At 36.7% G+C, this 23,720-nt stretch overlaps 1 protein-coding gene across 5 annotated transcripts; it reads right to left on the bottom strand.

Annotated features, from left to right (window-relative positions):
- Nucleotides 1–1,288: 1,288 nt before the first annotated feature.
- Nucleotides 1,289–8,415, bottom strand: LOC105044226 (beta-glucosidase 18). 5 transcript variants are annotated; one of them, XM_073255337.1, is made up of 13 exons: nucleotides 8,394–8,415; nucleotides 8,064–8,242; nucleotides 6,222–6,288; nucleotides 5,181–5,299; nucleotides 4,831–4,906; nucleotides 4,667–4,741; nucleotides 4,430–4,517; nucleotides 3,891–4,143; nucleotides 3,547–3,662; nucleotides 3,132–3,381; nucleotides 2,651–2,753; nucleotides 2,172–2,280; nucleotides 1,289–1,827 (listed from the first exon to the last, which is right to left on the bottom strand). In XM_073255337.1, the coding sequence occupies exons 2-13, from the start codon at nucleotides 8,190–8,192 to the stop codon at nucleotides 1,641–1,643; spliced, it is 1,572 nt and encodes a 523-aa protein (XP_073111438.1). In that variant the 5' UTR covers nucleotides 8,193–8,242; nucleotides 8,394–8,415; the 3' UTR covers nucleotides 1,289–1,640. The 5 variants fall into 5 exon arrangements, with proteins under 5 accessions (XP_073111438.1, XP_073111439.1, XP_073111441.1 ...); XM_073255338.1 differs by lacking the exon at nucleotides 8,394–8,415 and having other exon boundaries at nucleotides 5,241–5,299; nucleotides 8,064–8,311; XM_073255340.1 differs by lacking the exon at nucleotides 8,394–8,415 and having other exon boundaries at nucleotides 6,222–7,070; nucleotides 8,064–8,201.
- Nucleotides 8,416–23,720: the final 15,305 nt, after the last annotated feature.

Below are 23,720 nucleotides of genomic sequence, written 5' to 3'. Positions count from 1 at the left end.
ATCCAATGGTGCAAAAGAGGGCCTAGGGTTGAAGAGGGGAAAGAATTCAAGTAACGCTTGATTTCAATATCTGTGCTTTATAAATCATCTCATGGAGCAAGTATTATTATGCATAATATTGATAAGAGAGTCAAGGTGATAGAAATTAAAAAGGAGTTTGATTCATAACCAAAATGAAAATAAAAATAAAAATTGGAATGACTTGAAATTGGAATAGCCAAATCCCTCAAAGCATTTGGTTCATAACTGGAATCAAAATCGGAATCGAAATCTACAGAGAAGAGTAGAGATTGAGGAGATGTTTGATTGGGAAGAGTGGGGGTCTGGAATCAGAATCGAAATGGATGACTCTCATTCAAACCATTTGGTTGGAAAGAGTCCTATTCCGATTCTGAGGTGGAATGGAAATGGCTCAATCTATATAAAACTCAATTCCTACTCTTCTCTGGGGGTGTTTGGTTCGTAACCGAAATCAGAATGGGAATGAAAATCAGAATGGCTTGGAATCAGAATCGAAATTACCAAATCTTTCGAAGCATTTGGTTCATGACCGGAATCGAAATCGAAATCAAAATAAAAATTTGAATCCATGGAGGAGAATAGGGATTGAGTTCTATATACATTGAGCCATTTTCATTTCATCCTGGAATCGAAATCGAAATGGAACTCTCCCAACCAAATGATTGGAATGGAAGTCACCCATTCCGATTTCAGACCCCCACTCTCTCCAACCAAACACCCCCTCTGTGAATTCAAATTTTCATTCCAATTCCGATTCCGATCACAAATCAAATACTTCAGAAAATTTGGTCATTTCGATTTTGATTCTAAATCATTCCGATTCTCATTTCCATTCTAATTCCGATTGCGAACCAAACATCCCCTGAGTTCTATATAGATTGAGCTATTCCCATTCCACCTCGAAATTAAAATCAGAATGGAACTCCTCTCAACCAAACTGTTGGAATGAGAGTCACCCATTCCGATCCCGATTCCAGACCCTCACTCCCCAATCAAACACCCCCTAAGAAGATTGATTAGGATTGAATATGGGAAAGTGAACAACTATATAATAGTGTGGCATATTATTTGGAGAATCTATATCCATAGGTAAGAACAGACAACAAATCATCCAAAGTCACTTATCCATTCAATGTGAATTTTAGGCTTCCATCCAAATGTTGGTATATAATTGGCTGTCATGGCTCAAACAAAGAAAGATATTATTGGAATGATATAAATCTGAGCCGTTACAGACAAGCTCAGACTGCTATTTTTCTCCCATCGATTGAACAGCTAATACTCATCAAAAACTGCTTCATTCTCTCCTTCTCAGTCATTCCAGGTAGCATAAAAGTGTGATTGCATGTCTCTGTCTAATATAAAAGTTTGCTATCCGTGAGAGTGCTTTTGCTACAGCATAACAAATATTTACAACCAAGCTAATGAAAATATGCCAGCAGCGAGAATCAAGCGTTGACACGTAACATTTGGTTGAGGGAAGCAAAGTGATTGGATTATGAATGGAGGAGATCATCTGTATCTCATATCTCCATATGCTCCCTGTTAACTGGGATATTACATATAAGACATCAGCACTCCGTATCAACTAGCATATGGATCGTAGAGATTCCAAATCTCTATTCACTTTCAATTACTTCGGGACCTTCTAGGAATTCTTTGAACCATTTTGCAGATAGTTTTGGAGTCCTTTCTTGTGTCTCGAAATTCACATGATAGAGCCCAAACCTTTGAGTATAGCCAAAGAGCCACTCAAAATTGTCAAGGAGAGACCATATGAAGTAGCCTCTGACATCAGCTCCTTGCCTGCAACCACACAAACATATATCAAATTATTTTGTAGGTAAACTTAGAATAAAATAAATCTCCATGTATATTATATTCTGAAAACAAGTTGCAGTTTGTTAGCAAAGTCGAAAGAAGTACTTTCTATATTTTATAAATCAGAAATATGGATTACATTACAGAATGTTGTTCTTTATGAATTCATTCATGTTTATTATGTCCTTAATTTCTTATACATATTGTAGGTTCATTGCATTTGACAAGCATCCTCATGGATGTAACATCAATGTTTATCAATATCTAATTTTTTTGTCTAAAGCCAAAAAAAATTTCTTTAATGAAACAACCTAATGATTGTTAATCACCTCATGGCTCTTGTCAAAGAAGTAAGGTAGCTATGCAAATATTCCACTCTGCCCTCGTCATTCAGCATATCTGCTGTTGGATCATTACTGGTACTCCCTTGTGCGTAACCTGTGCAGATCTATATTAGTATCCACATGAACCTAAAATATATATTGGAGTAATCAAAGTTTATGTGTTAGAAGTGGAGGGCAAAGAGAGGGGGAGGGTGAAAATGCAGCACTTTTCTTTTCGCACTGTTACTAAATGTTCGACTATTTGAATACCCAAATATTTGGCTTCACCATATTTTAGCTGACCACGATAACAAGACTTCCCTGCTCATCTAAACGAGAGTAGCTGTGTTCATGGATCTAGATGAGTAATCAATTAATTATAAAATTATCATGAAATTTTAAATGATGGGAAATGCAAATTTACATCGATGAAGATATAACAATAATAAGAAATCCATTTTCCTTGCCATGTTTTCTTGACTTACCATTTTCAGTAATGAACATGGGGATGTTATTGTATCTTTGCATAATGTACATGATCATCTTCTCCATACCATCTGGAAACACAAAATTATCTGGCATTGAAGTCTACAAGGAAAGATTCAATTGGTAAGTAACTTTTCAGGACATGTAGAAGAAGTCCAAAATCAAATGGTATTGTCTTAATGCTGCTAGGTGCTAGAATTCTAAAAGCTTTATATTGTCATTTAAAGCTGGCATACATAACTTCTCTGTTTGTTCATGTAATTCTTCTCCCTATCTCTTCTGAATACTTCTCCCATTTCCCCAAACCTTCTGTTTGTACACAGCTATTCTATCAATAAAGTGGGGGTATTGATTGATACCTCCTTATCCAGTCAAAAAAAATAAAAATAGAAAAAGCTTGCACACATATGATCGTTCTAGTTCTCCTAGTCTGATTAATTCTGTTGCTTAAGAAATGTACTGTTGTTCTTCTGTTCCTACCGGAGTACCAATTGGAATCCCATTTCTTTCCCCGGTGCTGATCACAAATGCAGTTGACTCTATGCTGCCTTCCTCACATGGAGAAAATATGCAGTCTTGTATATATTTACTTGTGTAATGATTGATACCAATAAAATCCAATTTATGTTGCAATTTTCTTCCATCCTCAGACGAAAATGTTGGTAATCTTAAACCCAGGACCTGGCGCATTTCAGGAGGATATTCACCAAATATGACAGGATCAAGGAACCTGCAAACATGATAATTACATATCAGACATCATGAATACTCGGATAAATTTATGTAATGCACCAGCAAACGATGGAATGTCTCATTTGGTAATAAATATATGAATAGTTTAAGTGCTTGGTGCATTCTTCACTAACACCCATTTGAAGTATGATTATCAATTTACCATGCGATATCAAATGCTAAAGCCCGTTGAACTGCAAAACGATCTGCTGGAATGTCCCTAAGTGGCTCAAACCATCTTGTGGATATTACAATACCAATAGAACCTCCTTGCTTTGCCTAAAAGATAAAACAATAGATTAACGTTCTGTCCACCATCAAATAAATATAGATTTGAAGAATATAAATAGGGCATTTTTCTGAGATTATGTTGCTGCCATTGAATGTTTCAAAACACACTGGCCCAAAATCTCTCTAAAAGATATGTTCTGTCTTGTCTTTTTTCCCCCACTTTCTCATAATAAAAGCTAAGCAAAATCACTTTGATTCTAACACTCTGACATCTACCTGATATTCCTTTTTGTATGTTTCGACTGCAGTTGCATGGGCTAGTATGATGTTATGTGCAGCAATATATGGTTCTATGTTTGAGTCGCCAGAGAGGCAATCACCAAATGGCTTCGAGCAACGTTGAGGAGGATATACTCCACTTATAAAACCTTTTACCACAACGTTGTTTGGCTCATTGAATGTAATCCAATATTTAACTTTCCTCCCAAATGCTTTGAAACAAACATCTGCATAATGTCCGAAGTCTTTTCTGTATTTAAAAAAAAAAAAACAAAAGAAAAAAAAGAAAGAAAGAAATTGAAATAGTCACGAGCTCAATTAGATGTACCAAGATTGATTGATGAGGTGATATTTAGCTCAAGCACTTGGTATGTGTCGGTGTGTCATACTTTTGGATTCTCCATCCTTATAAATGCTTATGTACTATTATTCATATTTTCTTCATATTATTCCTGATGTGGTGATATTTTTATTATTTGTCCCAAAAAGAAAACTAGAAGCGAAAAATGATTTGTAGTGAAGGAAAGAGACTATACTGTATTTGGGGATTCAGCCATGCACCATATCGATCTTCAAGATATTGAGGAACATCATTGTGATTTAATGTAACAAATGGCTGTATCCCTGCATCAATAATAAGGAAGGAATATCGACTATGCTAAAATTACAAAATCAATTGTTATATAGACAAACATGCAATTTAGATTCATTTTTTTTAATGCTACGAAACAAGAAAAGCGGCCACAAAAAAGGAAAAAAGAGAGAAGTAATACCTTGAAGTAGTAGAGCATCAATAAGTCTGTTGTAAAACGTGATGCCCACTGAATTAACCTTCCCAAATCTGCCTCCTGTTGCCAGTAGGATAAATTTCCTTAGTGAAACTAAATCATCAGTCACTGAAAACATATTAGGGTACCATCACTAGACTATAACTCACTTGGTAAAATTCTTGACCAAGATATAGAGAATCTGTAAGAGTTGACACCAAGGTGATGCATGAGTTCAATATCCTCCTGTATGCAACAACACTCGAGTATGTAAAATCTTATGGTATTATTTTGAAAGGAAAAGTCTTTCCATATCAAATACTATTTTTAATAAACCACTACATAACAACTCATAGTGTAATAGTGAATTCTCAATTTATACAATGAGTTAATTGCTCCATAGGCCCAAGTAACTAACAACTGTAGTTTTGAAATTTCACCATATGTTCCTACCTATCCACATCATGTTTTGGTGCAACTATCCTAAATCAGTATAGTTTGCATGGTTTGTGTTACAAACATTTTGTATGAATTGCGGTGGATGATATTTTGATAATCCAAGCCTCCGAAATATCCTCACCATGTAGAGATGATAATGATCGTCAGCAATATCTCCATCACTGTTGTCCTGGATATGACCTAAATAAAATACCGACAAGCAAAAAAAAAAAAAAAAGATATTGAAGATCCTTCTAAAACACTAGACCTTTGCAGAAAAAGGAAAAGAAAAAAAAAGCCTTTTTTCATGAAATTTTAAGCTCTGAAAAATATATGATGCCACGATATTTTTAAGAGAATACAATGCTATGAGCTAACAAATTGTGATCTACCATCGCCATGAGTTGGGATTGCTTGTGCAACCACCACAAGTTTGACTTGTCATGCACAATAAAATCTTACAAATTCGAATATTATTTCATTATAAAGGATGCAAGAGAATGCAAATAAAATAAAACCAGACAATTGAACTAGTCAATTTGTAGCCCTGAGTGGCAGATATCCGCTAATTAGTTTGGAACAGTTCATGAGTTCTAGTCTGCTCAAGGTCTCATAGATTTCATGTTTTCAATACTAGACTAGACTTGCATGTAATAGCTATAATGGATGGCTTTTTGAAACATAAAAAAAGGGCATCCTTTTATTGTTTATCCAACTTAATAATATATTCTTGATTTTGAAATGCATAATCTATTTCTTTTTTCTCTCTTAAAAAAAAGAAATGGCCAAAAATGCCAACTTTTCAAGCTGGTAAAGTCCTCGTCAATTAGACCAGGTGGCTAGCCATGAAGTGAGCACAGACAAATCGATTTAATGAATGAACGAAGTACATCTACCACTGCTTGGGGCATCTGACATGAGGTACAAACGGCATAATTAAAGGCTTGTTCAACTAATTTTTGTTCGCATAGTGTTTGAATTTTGAGGAATACTGTGCCGAAACCCTAAGCTAGAAGCCGTATATGCTTTCCTTTTTTCCAAAATCCTTTTTATCCAGTTTCTGAAGCTCAATTTAACACTACAAGTAACGCATTACTGAAATGTGGAAAGGGAAATAACTTACCTGGTATATGAGTGAATACATCCCAATTACTTAAGCTTTTGTTACCTTCTAGGTATGCACCTTCTATCTGAAAGATAATTGTGAGTCATCAAAAGGCTTTTGAACAAATTATGAGATATATCAAATATCAGTATTGGCCCTAGAATTCACTGAACCCTTTGAATTTATCTATAAATTCTTTTATCTATTCTACTGCATTATATATATATATATTAAAAAATAAGAATGTGAAGTTACAATACCTGTTAATTAAATAATGGCTGTTACTTAACTTTTATTTTGTTTATCTAAATTAAATAATATTATTAAATTTGACTAGAATTTGTCCGGTGAATGGTGACCGCACGAACAATGCTATTGTTCGTATCGTTGAGCAAATAAAGATTATTATAACAATGCGTACCGCATAACAAGCACGACTTAATGAGTATTTTTTTTTGGGTTTCGTGTTGCTTTGGACCAGGCTGAGCCATCATGCCATGGTAAATAGCTCTTTGAGAGAGAACTTGTTAGATGCATCATATTGACCATAAGCCTAGTATGAAATTACATTTTTTTATTTTTGTATATAAAATAATTTTATCACGTGATTTAAATAACAAACAGTGAGAAAAAAATAATAAAAAAATGTTACAAACACAAACAATTGATGCTTATCCCGCAAGCTTGATTTTGTATCCATAATTTATCAATATTTAGCGTTACATTTGAGGGGCATGCGAGGAAAATAACTACAGGGCCCATATAAGCCTCCGTGATGTTGGTAGGCGTTTAATATCTCCAGTAGCCTTTGGTGCCTTTCCCGTCGCATTCTCACGAGCGTATTGTTTTCATCCCACTTGCCAAGACCTGATGTAGCAAATCAATAAGTATCTGGTAAAAAAGATTTGATGTCACATCCGTTGATGTGATGATGTTTTCACCCATCAGTAATGAGCGTCTGATAAATCTAGCGGTGGAGCTGCAGGGCGAGAAATTATTGCATGGATCGGATCTAAGTGAATCAGGATAAATCGTGGAGCAAATGCACGGTGGATAACTCGGCAAGGTCCCCTCTCGAGAATTTTAGAGTACCAGCATGGCTTCCCCGTCAAACACTTCAATCGATCAAAAAGAGATTGGCCTCACTTGGAACGTCACTGTCCAACATAGCGTTCACGGCGTTTTGTTCCACTAGTCCCACCCTCCCCACCAAATTAAAAGACGAACAAACCTCATTAAAAAAGAAAAAAAAAAAGCATCGTGCCAAAAGGGTGTACCAATCTCTCTTTGTTATTAAACTCACTTGCAACCACCATCCACTTGGATGTTAGATGGCAAGAGACAATCATATCTTGGCATCTTGCCAAGCTAAACCTACCCAACCTAAAATGGGTGCTAAAGATAATGTTAAACCCGCAGCCGACCTCAATTGCTTGATTTGACCTAGAGGTAAAGTAACACGGTGGTGGAATTGTGGCCTATGATAAAGTAACAGTATGGTGGAGTTTCAGCCTATGATGCGAGTATAATGAAAATATTCCTTTCAAAAAAAAAAAAAAAGAAAAAAGAGACGATTATAATGAACATAACGACCGTTATGTGCCCCGTTAATCAACTCGAAATAATTAGATGTTTTAGCCTTTAGGGATGAGATGGTGCTTGTTACAGTGACTGTTAGTCATTAAGAAACAGAAACTTTCTCAAAAATAAATAAACAAATAACAGAAACAGTAAAACAATCGCCTTGGACCAGAGAAATACCTATGTGGCTGGCCTGTGAAGTCATTACAGTGGCCATGGTTTTAGATCGATCATGGCAAAAATCAAGACCGCCAAAAGATACAAGTTAATGGATGTTACCTGGTAAGAAGAAGTCGAAGTTCCAAACAGAAACGATGAAGGGAACTGGCTCCGGTCCAGCTCAGAAACCGAGCAGAGCAGCTGAAGAAACAAAGCACATGCCAACATCCACGTTTTCTTCTTCTCCATGCTTCAGCACCAACTTATCTAAGGTGGATTAGAACAAGGAGTGGGAAAGACTGTTCCATGGGAATCCACCTGGTTAAGAGTTTATATATATATATAGATAGAGAGAGAGAGAGGGAGGGGTGGGTGGGGGTTGTGGAGATTGGGTGTTCTAAATTAGAAAATGACTTTATCCAAAAAAAAAAAAAATAGAAACCGGCTTACCCAAAAATATTTAAAAACTGCAGCGCAAAAAAAGAAAAGAAAAATTTCTGCTTGGATCCTGACGTGCTTATCCAGACACCATTTGTTTGCACTTATTACTGTGCTCTTTTATAATTTTTTATTAAAAATTATAGAAAAATCTGAACCGTCCAGCCAATAAAAATTTTTCCCACCGACGTCCGAACCCGTATCACCGTCATCTTCCAGTTGGCGTCTTCTTTATTAGTTGTCTTCATCCTCACCACTGATATCGAGGTCTTGAGGCGACCAGGATCTGCACAACTCCACAACTTCTTCACTGGCGATGATAAGGAGGCGAGGTCATCGTTCATCACCCCAGGATCCATGTGTTGGCCCCTGGTGCCCAGCTGTGAGGCGAGTAGAAAATGTTTGGCGAAATGCTTCATAGAAAGAATGTAAATCTTCTTTTCTTTTTGATAAATTTCTATGACTTTTTGATTAGGGCGGAGATGGGAGACACGCTCCGTGCTTCATACGTGTACCATTTTGTATGAGATGCAGAAGGGCATTGTAAGGTTCTCTACCAATGAATGTTCACTGTTGGAGGGCAGCACGTTACAACATTAGATGAAACCCAAGTTGTCTTTGGTCATCTCTGCTAAGAATTTACACCAAGGCTTTGGATGGGACTCCCAAGGTCTGGCACTTGCTTTCAAGCCATTAAGTCCAACTCATGGAACACCAACCTACTAAATTGAAACGAATCCATCCAAATTTTGTAGATCATTTTAAATAATTTTTATAGATAATCGATTTTAGTTTTAATTCTAGACAATCAATTTAAATCGGTTAAATTTCAGATATACATCCAAACCAATCCGATCCGTTACATCCTTGTAAGTGCTCCCAAAAATCAGCGAATACCATGAGGAGTGAACAGTATGAGCGAAACCGATTTACGGACGTGGCGATTGGGGACTTCGGAGTTTTTCATGAGAAACAGAGGCGTGACCGGTTGGTAGATCCTGACAGAGAAGTTCGAGCCACTTATCCCAACAATGATTAGGTCACAGCGTCATGATGCCGTAAAAATTTATCCGATGGCTGCTGTGAATCCTGAGAAAATAGACTCCAAAGAGGTTTCCTCATATATAACGAATTCTAGAACGAGTTGGACAGAGATCTGAGAACATAGATTTTGAAAGAAGAAATTTTTTTTATTTGCTCAATATCTAATTAGAAGATCTACTTTTTTATTTATATGTGTAAGCATGCAACAATAAGAGCTAAAAAAAAAAAACCCCTGCCTTTCTCTCGTTTTCTTTCTCGATCATCTTGATGAGGATCCTGTGGCGACCCATGAAGAAGAAAGGAGATATACTCAGAAGAAGAAAGAAGGAAAAAAGGCTAAGAGAAAGGTAGGATTTTTTTTTTTAGCTCTTATCGTTACATGCTTGCATATATAAAGAAAAAGATAGGTCTTCTAATCAGATATTGAGCGAATAAAAAAAATTTCTTCTTTCAAAATCTATGTTCTTAGAGCTCTGTTCGACTCGTTCTAGAGTTCGTTATGAATGAGAAAATCTCTTTGGGGTCCTATTTTCTCAAGATTCACAGCAGCCATTGGATGAACTTTGACGCGTCATGACGCCGTGACTAATCATTGCTAGGATAAGTGGGCTCGGACCTCTCTGTCCGGGTCTACCAGCCGGCCATGCTCTATTTCTCATGGAAAAACTTTGAAGTCTCCAACCGCCACATCCGTAAGTCGGTCTGCTCATATTATTCACTCTCCATGGCATTCGCTGATTTTTGAAAAGCACTCATAAGATGTAATAGGCCGGGTTGGTTTGGATGTATATCTGAAATTGAACTGATTTAAATTGATTCTCTAAAACTAAAACCAAAACCGACTATCTATAAAAATTATTTGAAAATGATCCAAGAAATTTGGATGAATTCATTTCAATTTAGTAGGTTGGTGTTCCATGAGTTGGACTTAATGAGCTGGACTAAAATTTCTATGGATGGAGAGCGAAACTTGAATTTTTTAGTTGGGTCCAGAAGTTATGGACAATAAAAATTATATGGGAGGCATTCTTTTGATGAAATTTTGGATCACCCTAAATGGTTTGCTTCATGCTGGTGTATGTTTAGGCTACTTACTTTTTACCTTTTATTGTTGGAAGCAACTTGACCTCTGGTAGATGTGTAATGTTATTTTCTGTCGAGGCACTGCCCTCATTTCCTGTACGATATCTTATGTGTTTCATCAACACATATATGACGGATAACCGAACATTGCATTGTAGATCAGACTTTAGACTATTTGGTCCAAGAAGTTGTGCCCAAGCTTGCTAACAATTAAGTTGATCCTGATAATTGGAACCTAATTAAGGGGCTTTCTGGCTCGCAGATTTTGCTGAAAACAAGTTAATAAGACTCAAAATGAAAGTGCTTTTTCTTAAAACTTTAGATAAAAAACTAAAAATTTATAATTAGCATATGTCCTTTAGCTTCTTTAGCATTTGAAGAAGAACCAAAGGGAAGACAAAAGCCATTTCTCTAGCATCTAGGGTTTGTCTATTTTAGTCCTTTACCCATCCAAGGTCTATAAATGGTACAAATTGAATTAGATAGATGGCTAGGATTTATACTAAATATAAAAGATAATAATAAATTTTGGATATATTTGGTTTTGGGTTTGATGCCAGTTACAGTGTCGGGTTTGGTTTCGTATCAGATTTAAATCAAAAATTTATCAAAATCAAATGGTTTTTCATTTCTAAAAACATCATTGAAATCATTTTTATTTAATTTTAATTAAAACCGTCCCCATTGACACCCTTTTTTTTTTTTTTTTTAATCCTGCTCTTTCTTCTTTTTTTCCACCGAACATTGCTTCACACTAAGACCGACAAAATATGACCCGACACATCAATTTGATCCATGTTCGATCCGTTATAAATAAGTTTGAATTTAAACAAAAATAATTTGGATCATAAATAGATCGATCCGTTTAATATTTAAGTCGAATTTGAATTTTAGATATTTGATCAATTCAACCCATTTAACCTACTTATTATTCAGATTGGATCAAGTTAGATAATCCGTTTAACACATTTAACCTATTTAATCTATTTAAGATCTTTTTAAAATCTACTTAACAGATTTCTGATCTGTTTATTCCGATCTGTTTAACTTGTTTAATCCATTAAAAATTTATTTAACTTAACTTGATCTATTTAATAAACAAATTAAGCAGGTTGGATTGGGTTGCCTATATAATAAACAGGTCAGATTCAAATCTGAATTTTTGACCTATTTAATAAATATATTAAGTTCGGATTGACGATTTTTTGACCTAATCCATATTGATCCGATCTGACGTGACTTAATTACATCCTACTTATACTATTTAGCGCCTATAGCAAAGAGAGCTCTTTCCTATTCCAAGTTAGTAAGACTCTATTCTCTTATAATTAGGGCTAGAAATAGATTCGGACATGCTCAAAGCCTATTGGACTGGGCCAACTTGAGGTCGAGCTATAGACTAGGCCAAAAAATTTCATGCCAGATTTGGACTTAAATTATGAGTCCATGTTTTTGAGCCGATCTAAATATATAATTGGTTTAACCCAAGCTCGAACCCAAATTCAGACTGATACAAAGTTTTTTACTTTTTTGATTTCTTTCCTTCCCATGCATAAACAATGCAGCCCTTTACTTTTTGAATAATCTGGGTATATCATTGATGCATTACATTTGACAAAATTGTTGATTTCCTGTCATATTGTACTCGTTACTTAGATGCAAATGAAATTCCTTTTGATTTACAATGTTGCATTGGGTCCAAATCACGAGATGAGTTGACATGCTGCTTTTATTTAACGGTTTGTTAAGACATTGATACAACTTCCAATTTGGCATTCAACTTCTAGGCTAATTCTATCGGTCAGATTTGGAATTGAATTTTTTAAAAATTTTAAAATCTATATCCAAACCTCAACTTGAAAAAAAATTTAAATCAAACTCGAGTCCAAATGTAATATGGCCCGCCCCGTCCACTTTACAGTCGACTCATAATGGAGCCGAAGTAGGAGTCTTTACTGGACTCAAATTGCAGCAAGGGAAGCCAGCAAAATTTGCACTAGTATATTTGTGCACATTCTGTATCAGAATCGGAACTGAAAGATGCTAAACCTGAGTCTCATGCGAGTCACACTCTCCCTCACCATGTAAAAGTGTGCATCTATGTGTAGACCGAGGATACGTGGGAAAGCACTAGACTTTAGTCTAAACCACGTCAAAAATATAATCAAAGCTTCCATCCGTCCATACTCAAAACCAAACACTCTCTGCTGCCCAGTAAGACAATCCAAAAGGAGAGGGGTTTGAATTGAGTTTTCAAAAATTTAAAATAATTATGTGTAATTTTATAAAATAATAAATTAAGTGTGAGTAAAAAATGATGTATTTAATTAAATCAAAATATGATATAAATGAAAAGTAATAGAAGAGACAACCCACACATAAACACCATATTTTTTATAGTGGTTTGGTGTACTCCATTACCTACATCTACTGTTAAGAATCTCTTGAGAATTTTTACTATAATTTATCTAAGATTACAGTCGGATAGTTTTTTCAAGCTTACTATCCAAAGTTGGTTTTATACGGGATCACTAATCAAAATCTAACCCAAGCCAATTCTTAGCTTATAATCTAATTACAAGATTTGGATGAGTCTATCCCCTAGCTTCAATCTCTAATTAAACCTAGTTAAATAAGATATAAGAGAAAGCAGCAATAGGACAACAAAAGCTCCTTTAATGAGCAAGAACAAGTTGATGAGGTTTATGAAATCTTTTTTTGATGAAACTTTTCAGAGTTAGAGCTTATCTTCTTGTCTAAAAGACTCTTCTGATTGGATGTTTCAGATGGTTGAAGAATAAAAACACTCTATTCAATGCTCTTGGTCATTTCTTATTGTTTCTCATTTTTTCTTTTTGATTTCCTCTTTTTTGTCACCTCAATCAGTTCTTGAAAGTATTAAATCACTGTTTTGAAGGCCAAAAAGTTATTTTTTAAATCGTTGGAATTCGAAATAAAGCCATTGGAATCCGTTCCGTGTAGTTTTGAAAAATCTATAGAACTAGCCATTAAAGCCTCGAATCGATTCAGATTGGATTCGAATTGACTCAAATGACCTTCGAGTTTGTCTTCTTGAAAATACACCTCTTTGTCTTTTTCTATAACTTCGATTCAAATAACTCAAATCATCTTGAGATGCCATTTGAAATCTTAAATTTTTTTATTTTAAAAAATTGGTGTCATTTCTTATTTGAGATGACTTGGGTGACACTTGAGTCGATTCGAGTGTGTGCCGACTAAAACTTTGATACGCCAAAACCTTTTTTTCTTCCGTTTTTTAGCTTGAGTCGATTTGAATCCAATTTGAGTCAACTCGATTTGCCTTCAACTAAAATTTTTGAACTTTTTCAATTGGGAAGGTGTTTAGGTTCCAACCTGAAACTTTGATATGCCAAAACATTCTTTTCTTCCATTTTTTAGCTAGAGTCAATTTGAATCCAACATGAGTCGACTCGAATTGCCTTCAACTGAAATTTTTGAACTTTTTCAATTGGGAAGGTGTTTAGATTCCAACCCTTTTGATGATCTTTTCCACTTTAGTTTCAGAGATCTTTCACTCTACGGAGGCTTTCAAAATCTTTTCATTTGAGTTTGTTTGAGCGATAAAGATCATTCTTTGGATACCTAACAATTTTTCTGAAACATCATCTTAATAAAACTGTTAAGCGATAAAGATCATTCTTTGGATACCTAACAATTTTTCTGAAACATCATCTTAATAAAACTGTTAATTCAATCAAAATCAATTTCTGAAGTCAATACTCTCTAACATAGATTTATCAGAAAAATATACTATGCTAAGCTTCATATATAGATCAGTTTTCCTTGTAAAAGTAAATTTATGTTAAATACCAATAGGTCACTATAAAATAGCACTACAAAAGACCAATTCATACATGGTAGTGCTTGAAAGAAGAACCTCGCTTCCATTCCCCCTCTAATATGACATTGATGCATCGCCCGATAAAGCCCTATTCAACTTTCAATCTCCCCCGTGGTTCCGCTGGCTGCGGCACGCCTTTGCAAAAGCTTAATTAAATATAAGAGGGCCAAAGAGTTGGAAAGCTAAATTTCTAATCCAATAAAGATAAAGCCATGATGGGCTACTCCACTTTTCCAAAACTACTTTGATAATTAGGAGGGAATCTTCAAAGTTTTTTTAACCCTAGAAGGAAGCATGAGCAATTTCTAAAATCTTCTTTTGTTCAACAACAATATTTTCATCAATATAATACAGCCTTATATGAAAGAAGAGCGGAAAGTGAAGTGTTTATTTCAGAAATCCTTTTATAATAATAGCAAAATTAAGATGACAATTATTTTTTGAATAAAACTATAAGAAGCTGGTTCTAGGAAAGTAGACAATCTTGTTTCAAGTTAATCCATATATATATATATATATATATATATATATATATATATTGATTGAAAGTAAATTCAAATTCTAAAACATTATTTAGAGAAGAGAAAATGACCAGTACTATTCTCTCTCCTTAATGGTTGACAAAGGGCCGGCACTCCCTATTTCCTCCTTTCCCCTATTTTATTCCTTCATGGCGAGAACAGCCACATTATTAGGAGCCATGGTCCCCTAATTCTTTAGTTGCCTCAAAATAAAGTTGGAGAAACCTAATATAGAATATAGAACAGCAGACTGCATGGGCCGCTCTTCTTTTAAGAATCAAGTCAACTTGAAACTCTCGAGGTCTTTTTTTTTTTTTTCCAATCAAAACCCTCTAGGATTGTAGATTTACTGGTTTGAAAACTTACAAAGAATGGTACCTCATGGTTGATTCTTGCTATAATTTATCAACAATGAGTCTCCTTTTCCCTTACCTCGAAGTACTTTAGAAGGTAGCTATATTGAAAACAGTTGAAGTATTTCTATGGTCGGTATGGAAGAATGCATTAAACTTCAGTAAGATTTTTTTGAAAAAAAAGTTGGATGACTAGCTTGGGCTACCTAGTGTGTGGCACAAGAGCAGAGCTAACCATGTTATTTTTCCTAAAAGATTCCATTTCCTAGAGGCATATGGTCTTCTCCAACCATCAATTTAAATCTTGATGACCAGCCTTCTAATCTTTATGCGCTTTGGACACCTTGGAGGCAAAAGGAAGTGGACCTCTAGAGTTTTTCTATGGAAAAACTACTATAAATATTATTTTGCATAAAAATTTGCTGACATTTATGATGTGGGGATATTTATGCTTGGGCAAATTTTTGGATAAGTACGTAGCACTCATTGAAATCTCTACTCTTTTCTGCTATAGGCAGCTATCTGTGAACCTTCTTGTAACTCATTTGTATTTTCTACCTTTAGCAACGCCATTATATGAACCTCTATTATAATTGTACTCATTCACTAATTCTTTTCCATAGATTTTGGTGAAGTGCCTCACTTCCTCCATGCTCAAAAAATAAATCTTTTTACTTTTCTTTTTTTGTGTCCTATCATTACTCAAACAAAAGGTCTATGATGCCATGATGTATATGATAGTTTGAAGTGTAACTATATATATATGTGTGTGTGTGTGTGTGTGTGTAATTAGTATATAAAAAAAAGAAAAAAAAAGTTTGTTTGATGGATCATTATGATATAACCATGGCAATGCTTAGAAAATTATAAATACAAAGGCGACATTATAAATATAGGGCTCTCTTTAAAATTGTATATATGCAAGACTAATAGGATAAATTTCTATTATGACTCTTGGAAGAACAAAATTACCGAATCTTAGTTAATAAATATCTAGAAATAAAATAAACAGTAGAAGATAAGACAAAAGAGAGAAAGATAACAGAAATGTACTAAGAAGAGAAACAATTCTTAATAGATAACATAAACAATAAAAGCATTAGCACATGAAATGGAGCACATGTCAACAGATATGTAAAAACTCTAGAAACTAGTATATATGATGCTACGACTTCCCCATATTATCAAAGCCTTCCATACTCTAAATGAGCACAGCCTTTTGGATAAAAGCCACCCAAAATAATTTCTCTAATAAATACTCTAAACTAGCAATATTCCTAATTTAAGTATGAATTTTAGTCAATTCAAGCTTTCACATAGAATAATTTTCAACAATTGGTTGAGGCCATCAAGTCTATCCGTCGCATTACCACAGCTAGTCAATTTTTCACTTCACTATTTCGTTGTCGCAAATCGCATGTTTGGCCCAGTGGCTGACCAGCCCAGGAACCGGATTGTGGTCCAGTTTCTTCGCATGGCCCGCACCAAGTTGTCAGGCCCATAATTCCCTGCTTAATTTTCAAACCCAGAGCTAAACTGAGTTGGCATCAAGTCCTATGTTTATGCATCGTATTTTTGTGCACATGCACGCATGCTAAGTTCCGTGCTCTCAGTTAATCTAATCTCAGCCCACAAATTATAGATTTGTTGTTTCAGCTCCATATGGTTCATACTCAAAACTTCTCTCACGTCGTCTTCTGTCATTACAACTGATGGTATCCTGCTACGTAAACAATAAGCTTCTCAAGTGATTATTCGGTTCCGTGGTTATTGAACCCAACTTAACGCGAGATGTTGGCACCCCTGCTTTGCTTTTTTCTTCTTCTTCTTCTTCTTTTCTAATAAAACCACCCCAGCTTTGCATAAAAGCTCAACCTAGACTTACTACTCTTCTGGATACTCTGGGGGGAGCCAGCCCACTTGCTGCCGAAGCATATTAATTGGGTCTTGTCTTGTGGGCTTCCAAAGCGCCTGTGATTGCAATCACTACTGTCGGATTTTGATTTATTCACAAGGTGCCATGGATTTTAGAGTAACCGGGGTTAGCAATCCTTTACGCCTAATTGAATTAATTCAGGAGCTTTGAGTCTAAAATATAAAGAAAGAGTCTAGAAGGTGGAAAAATTTTGAGTGAGAGATGACGGGAATTTTTGGGATGTGAGAAGTGAGAGAAGGTTTAATAGGGATATTATGAGGATAACTAAAAATTCAAACATTATAAAGATATTTTGGAATAGGAAATAGTAATACTATGAGAAAAATGAAAGTTGTCATCTAAGTGATTTCAACACTTACATAATTTTTAGGATTGCTACTTAGAATTTTTTTTAATCCATGAACTTTGCTTTTTTTGAGTGGAAATGGGGGAAGCAAGAATAATCCATGAACTTCTTTAGTTGTAGAAGATTAGTTTTAAACTAAAGAAGGAAAGGGAGACTTGTATTCAACAGAATTCTAGGAGGAAATATTTCTAAGCTCAGAAAGTGTGAGGGAGAAAGACCGAGAAGCGTGCGAGTGAGAAGAGAATCATTTTTTTTGGATGGCTTATCCTAAGCCTGCGTCCGTGTGTAAAGAGATATAGGGTGAGGAAGTGCTGGACTTGAGTCCAAACTCACGTCAATGTAGATCACAGCATTCGATGGGTAGGTGGGTGGCTGCGTGAGTGACGGGGAATGGGGGGTGGCGGGGTGAGAGGAGGTTGGTCCGAACTCACGTCAAAGGTATAATCAAAGCCTTGCACACATCAAAGACATAATCAAAGCCTTGCATCGTTCCATACTCAAAACCAAATACTCTCTAACCTAGATTTATTAGAAAAATACACTATGTTTGATTTCAGATATAGAGCAGTTTTCCTTACAAAAATAAATTTATGGGAAATACCAATAGGCCACTGTGCAAAATAGCACTACAAGTTAACGACCAATCATGACTCAGACTTCTTCATCGTAGTGTCTGGAAGAAGAGCCTCGCTTCCAATATTCCCCATCAAATGAGGCACAGAAGAACCTCGCTACTTCATTGGAGGATTTTTTGGCACCATCGCCAAGCCTTTTGGCAATTTTAGAAGCCTCACTTATCTACGCTTTTTCAATAATCAATTATCTGGCTCTTTGCCTCATGAGCTGGGAATTCTAACAAAGTTAGCTGCCTTACATATAGCTGACAACTCATTCATTACCTTTTAGAATGAAGTCCGGCATCAAAAACTAAATAATTTACATAATATCATTTTTGAAAGCAATCTAGGTAGTGGAAGTCAGCCTATCCTTGCAGATTGGACTCTTGCTCGACCATGCTATTTACTTAAAATCTTGTTTTTCTTTGGATTCGCCTAGACAAAGCCTAATCTACTAAGATTAAGATGTCAGTTGTGGAGAGTGATCCATTTAATTCCCATTTCAGTATACCATTACTTGTTAACCAAAATCCTCGGAAACTTTTTCTAGTTGGTTCAGAGTCAAATAACTTGGGTCGAACAGGTCTGTATGTATTACTTGTGTCCATCATCCAAATTTCTGCAGGAAAGCCTACTAGTTCTTGTAGCAGGTACACTACAACTGGGAGGAAGAGGGGAAAAAAATGAACCAAAGATGAGGGCAGGTAAACCTGGTCCCCTTCATAAGTTGTTCCTTTAAAGACCTGGGTATTCTACCCCGCCCCCCCCCCCCCCAAAAAAAAAAAAAAAAGACCTGGGTCAATACTAGTAAACGTTCACTTCCGAGGCAGTGGGGACTCTCGGAAGTTGAAGTCACTTGACGAACTCTCGGTTGGAAGTACATGGAAAGCAAAGAAACTGTGCTGCAAGGGCTGGTATAAAGTGTTTTATTTAAATTATATAGATATGAAATTTTTTTACTCAAATGATATAGATTTAAACTTATTTATTAAATTAATATAAAAATTAAAAATATTATTTAAAATAATATTTTCTCAGAAGAAAACGCGATTCCAAATAATACTTTCTGCCCAATCAACTCAATCCTCTGTAGTCTATATGGAACCCAAATAAAAAAAAAAATAAAAACGCTATTACAATCAGTCCAATCCTCTGCGGCCTACACGAAATCTTAAAAGAAAATAAAAATAAAAATATCATTATAAATATTATTTTTAAAAATACTATTTCGATTGACATTTTTAAAATGACCTTCCCACTCCATCTTTTCTTTTTCATCCGATGCAACTCCTCACCCTTTCTCCCATTCGACGCCCGTCCTTTTTTCCATTCGATGCCTGCCCCTACTTTAAAAGCATCATTCTTAATGATTTTTTTTTTTTAATTTAGATTTTATATAGACTGCGGAGGGTTGGGTTGAATGGGCAGAAAGTGTCATTTGAAACGACGTTTTCTCAAAACAAAATATTATTTGAAATAATATTTTTAATTTTATATTAATTTAATAAATAAATTCTATCTTATATTATTTGGATGAAAAAAATTATATTTACATTATTTAGATAAAATATTTCAATATCTGGCCTGCCAAGTCCAAGACGTTGTCCTTCTGCACGATGGAATGCACGAGGCCCACACCCCACCGTGAAAGACTGGGCATAAGTATAACTAAGTCATGCCATGCAAGAGAGAATCATAAGTAGAGATGTTGACTTGATAAATGTAGTAAAGCGTTCACTCCCGAGGCAGTGGGGAATGTTGAAAGTTAGAAGTCACGATGCTCTGGCATTTTCTTGGTTAGAGGGGAGCCGATTGGAATGTGCTGCTTGACTTGATGAACTCTCGGTTGGAAATATATGGAAAGCAAAGAAACCGTGTTGCAAGGGCTGATATCTGGCACCTACCAAGTCCAAGACGTTGTCCTCACCTTCACTCAGGAGTCTTCTATCATTACAACTGATGGTATCCTGCTATGCAAACTAGTAGCTTCTTGACCGATTATTCGGTTCCGTGGTAATTGAATCCAACTTAATCCAACATGTTGGCACCCCTGCTTTGCTTTTTCTTTTTCTTTTTGTTTTCTTTTCTTTTTTAATTGAACCACCCCAGCTTTGCATTAACACTCAACCTACACCCATGGGTCCGACTTCTGTTTCGGGTTTTCTTAGAGGAGCCAGTCCACTTGCCGCCGAGCGTATTAATTGGGCCGCGCCTCGTGGACCTCAAAGACGCCTGCGATCGGTATCAAAATGGGGAAGCATCTTTCTTCTCCCGGTCAAAATTTACTAAAATGAAAAGTACAAATAAGCATAATCCATGGACTTCTTTGTTATAGAAGATTAGTTTTAAACCAAAAAAATGGATAAGTGAAACTTTTCACTAAAGAAGGAAGACTAGTAGTTCAATAAGATTAGAACTGAAACCAGATAGATACTAACATATCCATATCTGTATTTATTTTGTCTAACGAACACAAATATGGATATGAATATTATTCGGATGCAAAAATTTATATCCATATTTGTTTTAAACGGATACGATATAATTCGAATATTGAAAATATGGATATAATTATAGATATTACTTAGATAATTAAATTTTATAACTAAAGAATCAAAGGTATTACTAAATAGATGATAAATCAAGTTAAAAATATATTTATATAGTTATATATTTTTTAAAAAAATTAATAAATACTACATAAAATTATATAAAGTTACATGTACATTCAGATATTCGGATACGGATCGGATAGTTGTCTATTCATATCTACATCTATTTTTTTTTGATAGATATGGATACAGATACGGATATTAGTCGGATCCTCAAATTTTTGTCCATATTTGGATTGATTCGGATGCGAAAGCGGATTCGGACAGATTTTCGTCACTTAGCCAACTAGCTGCCTTTTCGTCTCCAAACCGACTAAGAAAACTGCATCGACTAACCGACAATTAACCCGGCTCGGGTATACAGAGTTTTCCTCTCAGTTGGATAGACGTCAGACGCTGTCACCGACATCCAGCCAACCGAAAGTTGGTGGCCCATGGTCGGCACTATCTCGACTAAAATTAATAATCGGTTCATAGTCGATTACGCCAATCAAAGACAATGCACTTTGGCAATTTCATCCTACCGACTCCGACAGAATGGACCTCTGCCGACTAACTGAGCATCGAACGTGACCATCATACGATTTTGACAAGCCACATCAAGGTCATATCACTCAGGCACCATGCTCTGATCAGCTAGCTATGCGTCGTGATAGAATACTATGATCTCATTAAATGCGCCCTTAGGGTCATTTATTATGCCCCACGTCCGATAGCGTTTGCCATCATGTGCGCATCGAATAAAAGGCACGCCCGCCACCGGCATTCAAAGATATCCACGCGGCACCATATGACGCCATTTGACAGGACATAATCGACATGATCACCTGTCTTATCATCATTCATTTTTTCTCCCTCTATAAATAGAGGTAAGTGAGGATCCCTTTAGATATGAAAAACACAAAACCCAAAGACTCTGTCGCTCTTTCTTCTTAAGCTGTTAACTGACTTGAGCGTCGGAGGGTCTTCGTCAGAGCCACCTTCAGCGGGATTTGTTTTGCAGGTCTCTCTCTCTTTTTGGATGTCGAGCTAAGCCCAGCACCATCTTACTCTAAGCTCTCTCTCTCTCATCGCCCTCTGTCTTGACCTTGACTGTGTGCACCTTCTTCGGTGGCGACACATCATTCTCCGACAATCCCACCACCAACTGACAATCACAACTTCTAGTCGACTTCCGATCGACTAGCAACTTGAGCATCAGAGAAAGGCCGCAACAGTTTGGCACGCCAAGTAGGGAAGAATCGAGCAGAAAAAAATTCTCTCTCAAGAACCTCCATGGTTATGACAAGGGCGTAGAATGTCTCTGCTGGTTTAGTTCAATGCTCATCACGGCGAGATGCACCTCCAGCGACCCATGGAGAGCCGAGTGCTTCACGACTGTTGGTGACGGTAGATCCTGGGTTTGCTGCCCTCATGCAACAGGTAAAAAGTTTGATGGAGGCTGTTCAAGGTCTCCAACAACAACAACAACAACAACAACTGGAAGAGGCACAGTGTGTGATGCACCTTCCGGGCACAGCCACCGACCGTAATCTCTGACCTACCACTCTGCGCAGCATTCCCGTCGAGCGAGTTCTTCGCTTGCCAGATAGCCACCACATTTGGCATCTCGATACACTTCACATGCCGATTTCGATGATCGTCGGCCCCCGCATTCCCCTCGACGAACTCAATGCAAGGGGAAGAGGCTGCGGTCCCCTTTAAGATCTTCCTCTTCTAGGGAAGGCTCTACTCTAGGCTACTCGTGGCATCTGAATATGTCGTAGCAATGGCTGGACAAGTATGATCAAAAACTAGAGATAGATCACCGTCTAGAATGGCTCCAAACCAACTATCGTAGACCAACCAATGAACTCGATGTCAGTATGAATCCATCTTTCTCAAGATGGATCCTCGATAAGTCAATTCCTAGTCAGTTGAAAATATCACAAATCGAGCCATACGATGGCTCCACAGATCTACTCGATCATCTTGAGAGCTATAAAGTCCTCATGCTTCTACAAGGGGCATCTGATGCCCTCCTTTGCATTACTTTTCTGGTTACACTCTAAAAAATCCACGGATGTGGTACTCAGGGCTGCAATTGGAAAGCATTAATTCTTTTGAACAGTTTGAGCATCTGTTCATGGAATACTTTGGTACAAACTGAAGAGTGCCTAGAACTATTGACAGCCTTTTCTTTGTCCGCTTGCAGGATGGAGAATCTTTGTGAGAGTTTGTGGCACATTTCAACATCGCCACCCTAGAGGTCAAGGGCCTCGATCAAGCGACCACCATTGCGACGATGAAGCGAGGACTCTAAAACTCTAAGTTCATCTGCTCTCTGGATAAGACGCTTCCTCGATCCTACGTGAACTCCTCAAGTGAGTATAGAAGTACATCCACACTGAGGAAGCTACAACTGACCGACGACAGTTTGAGGAAAAGGGCTAAAAGAAGAAGGCAAGGAAGGGAGGAGACTCCGGGGAGCCCAATAAGATCCGCACCGAGAAGGAGGCTCCACCTCTCCGACTAAGCTAGAAGCTCAAAAATTTTATAGGCAGGTATGACTCCTACACGCCTCTAACTACTTCTCGATCATAGATTTTGATGGAGATAGAAGATCCTTGCCGACCCCACCGATGAGGACAAAATCTCATGATCGGAAGCACTATTGCCGCTTCCCATGGGCATGACACAGAGGAGTGCCACCAGCTGAAGAACAAAATTGAGAACCTGATAGGACAGGGATATCTTAGAAAGTATGCACGGGAACGACCTACACAGCTGCCTTTTGATCTACCTCATCCAGAATCCGAAGAGCAAACTCACATCCAACCAACGACGAGCGTGATCAATATGATCTCGATAGGACCATGACTCCGGGGGCAGACAACTGCAAGAGTGCTTCCAAGCATTAGCACGCCGACAACGACATCATCTTTACTAACTGAGCACTGAATGT

The sequence above is a fragment of the Elaeis guineensis genome, chromosome 4 (assembly GCF_000442705.2).
Source record: "Elaeis guineensis isolate ETL-2024a chromosome 4, EG11, whole genome shotgun sequence".
Lineage (NCBI taxonomy): Eukaryota > Viridiplantae > Streptophyta > Magnoliopsida > Arecales > Arecaceae > Elaeis > Elaeis guineensis.
The sequence above is the reverse complement of the archived record's forward strand: the minus strand, read 5'-3'. Positions and strand labels throughout refer to the sequence as shown.

Bases quoted from the DNA above. Each gene is read 5' to 3' on its own strand.
- LOC105044226 (XM_073255337.1), bottom strand. From the start codon at position 8,192: ATGGAGAAGAAGAAAACGTGGATGTTGGCATGTGCTTTGTTTCTTCAG. The intron at 4,907-5,180 runs GTTTGTAACACA...TGTTGCATACAG, and splicing joins CACCGCAATTCATACAAAAT to GAGGATATTGAACTCATGCA. The intron at 2,754-3,131 runs GTAGGAACAGAA...CTTTCCTTGTAG, and splicing joins GGATTCCAATTGGTACTCCG to ACTTCAATGCCAGATAATTT.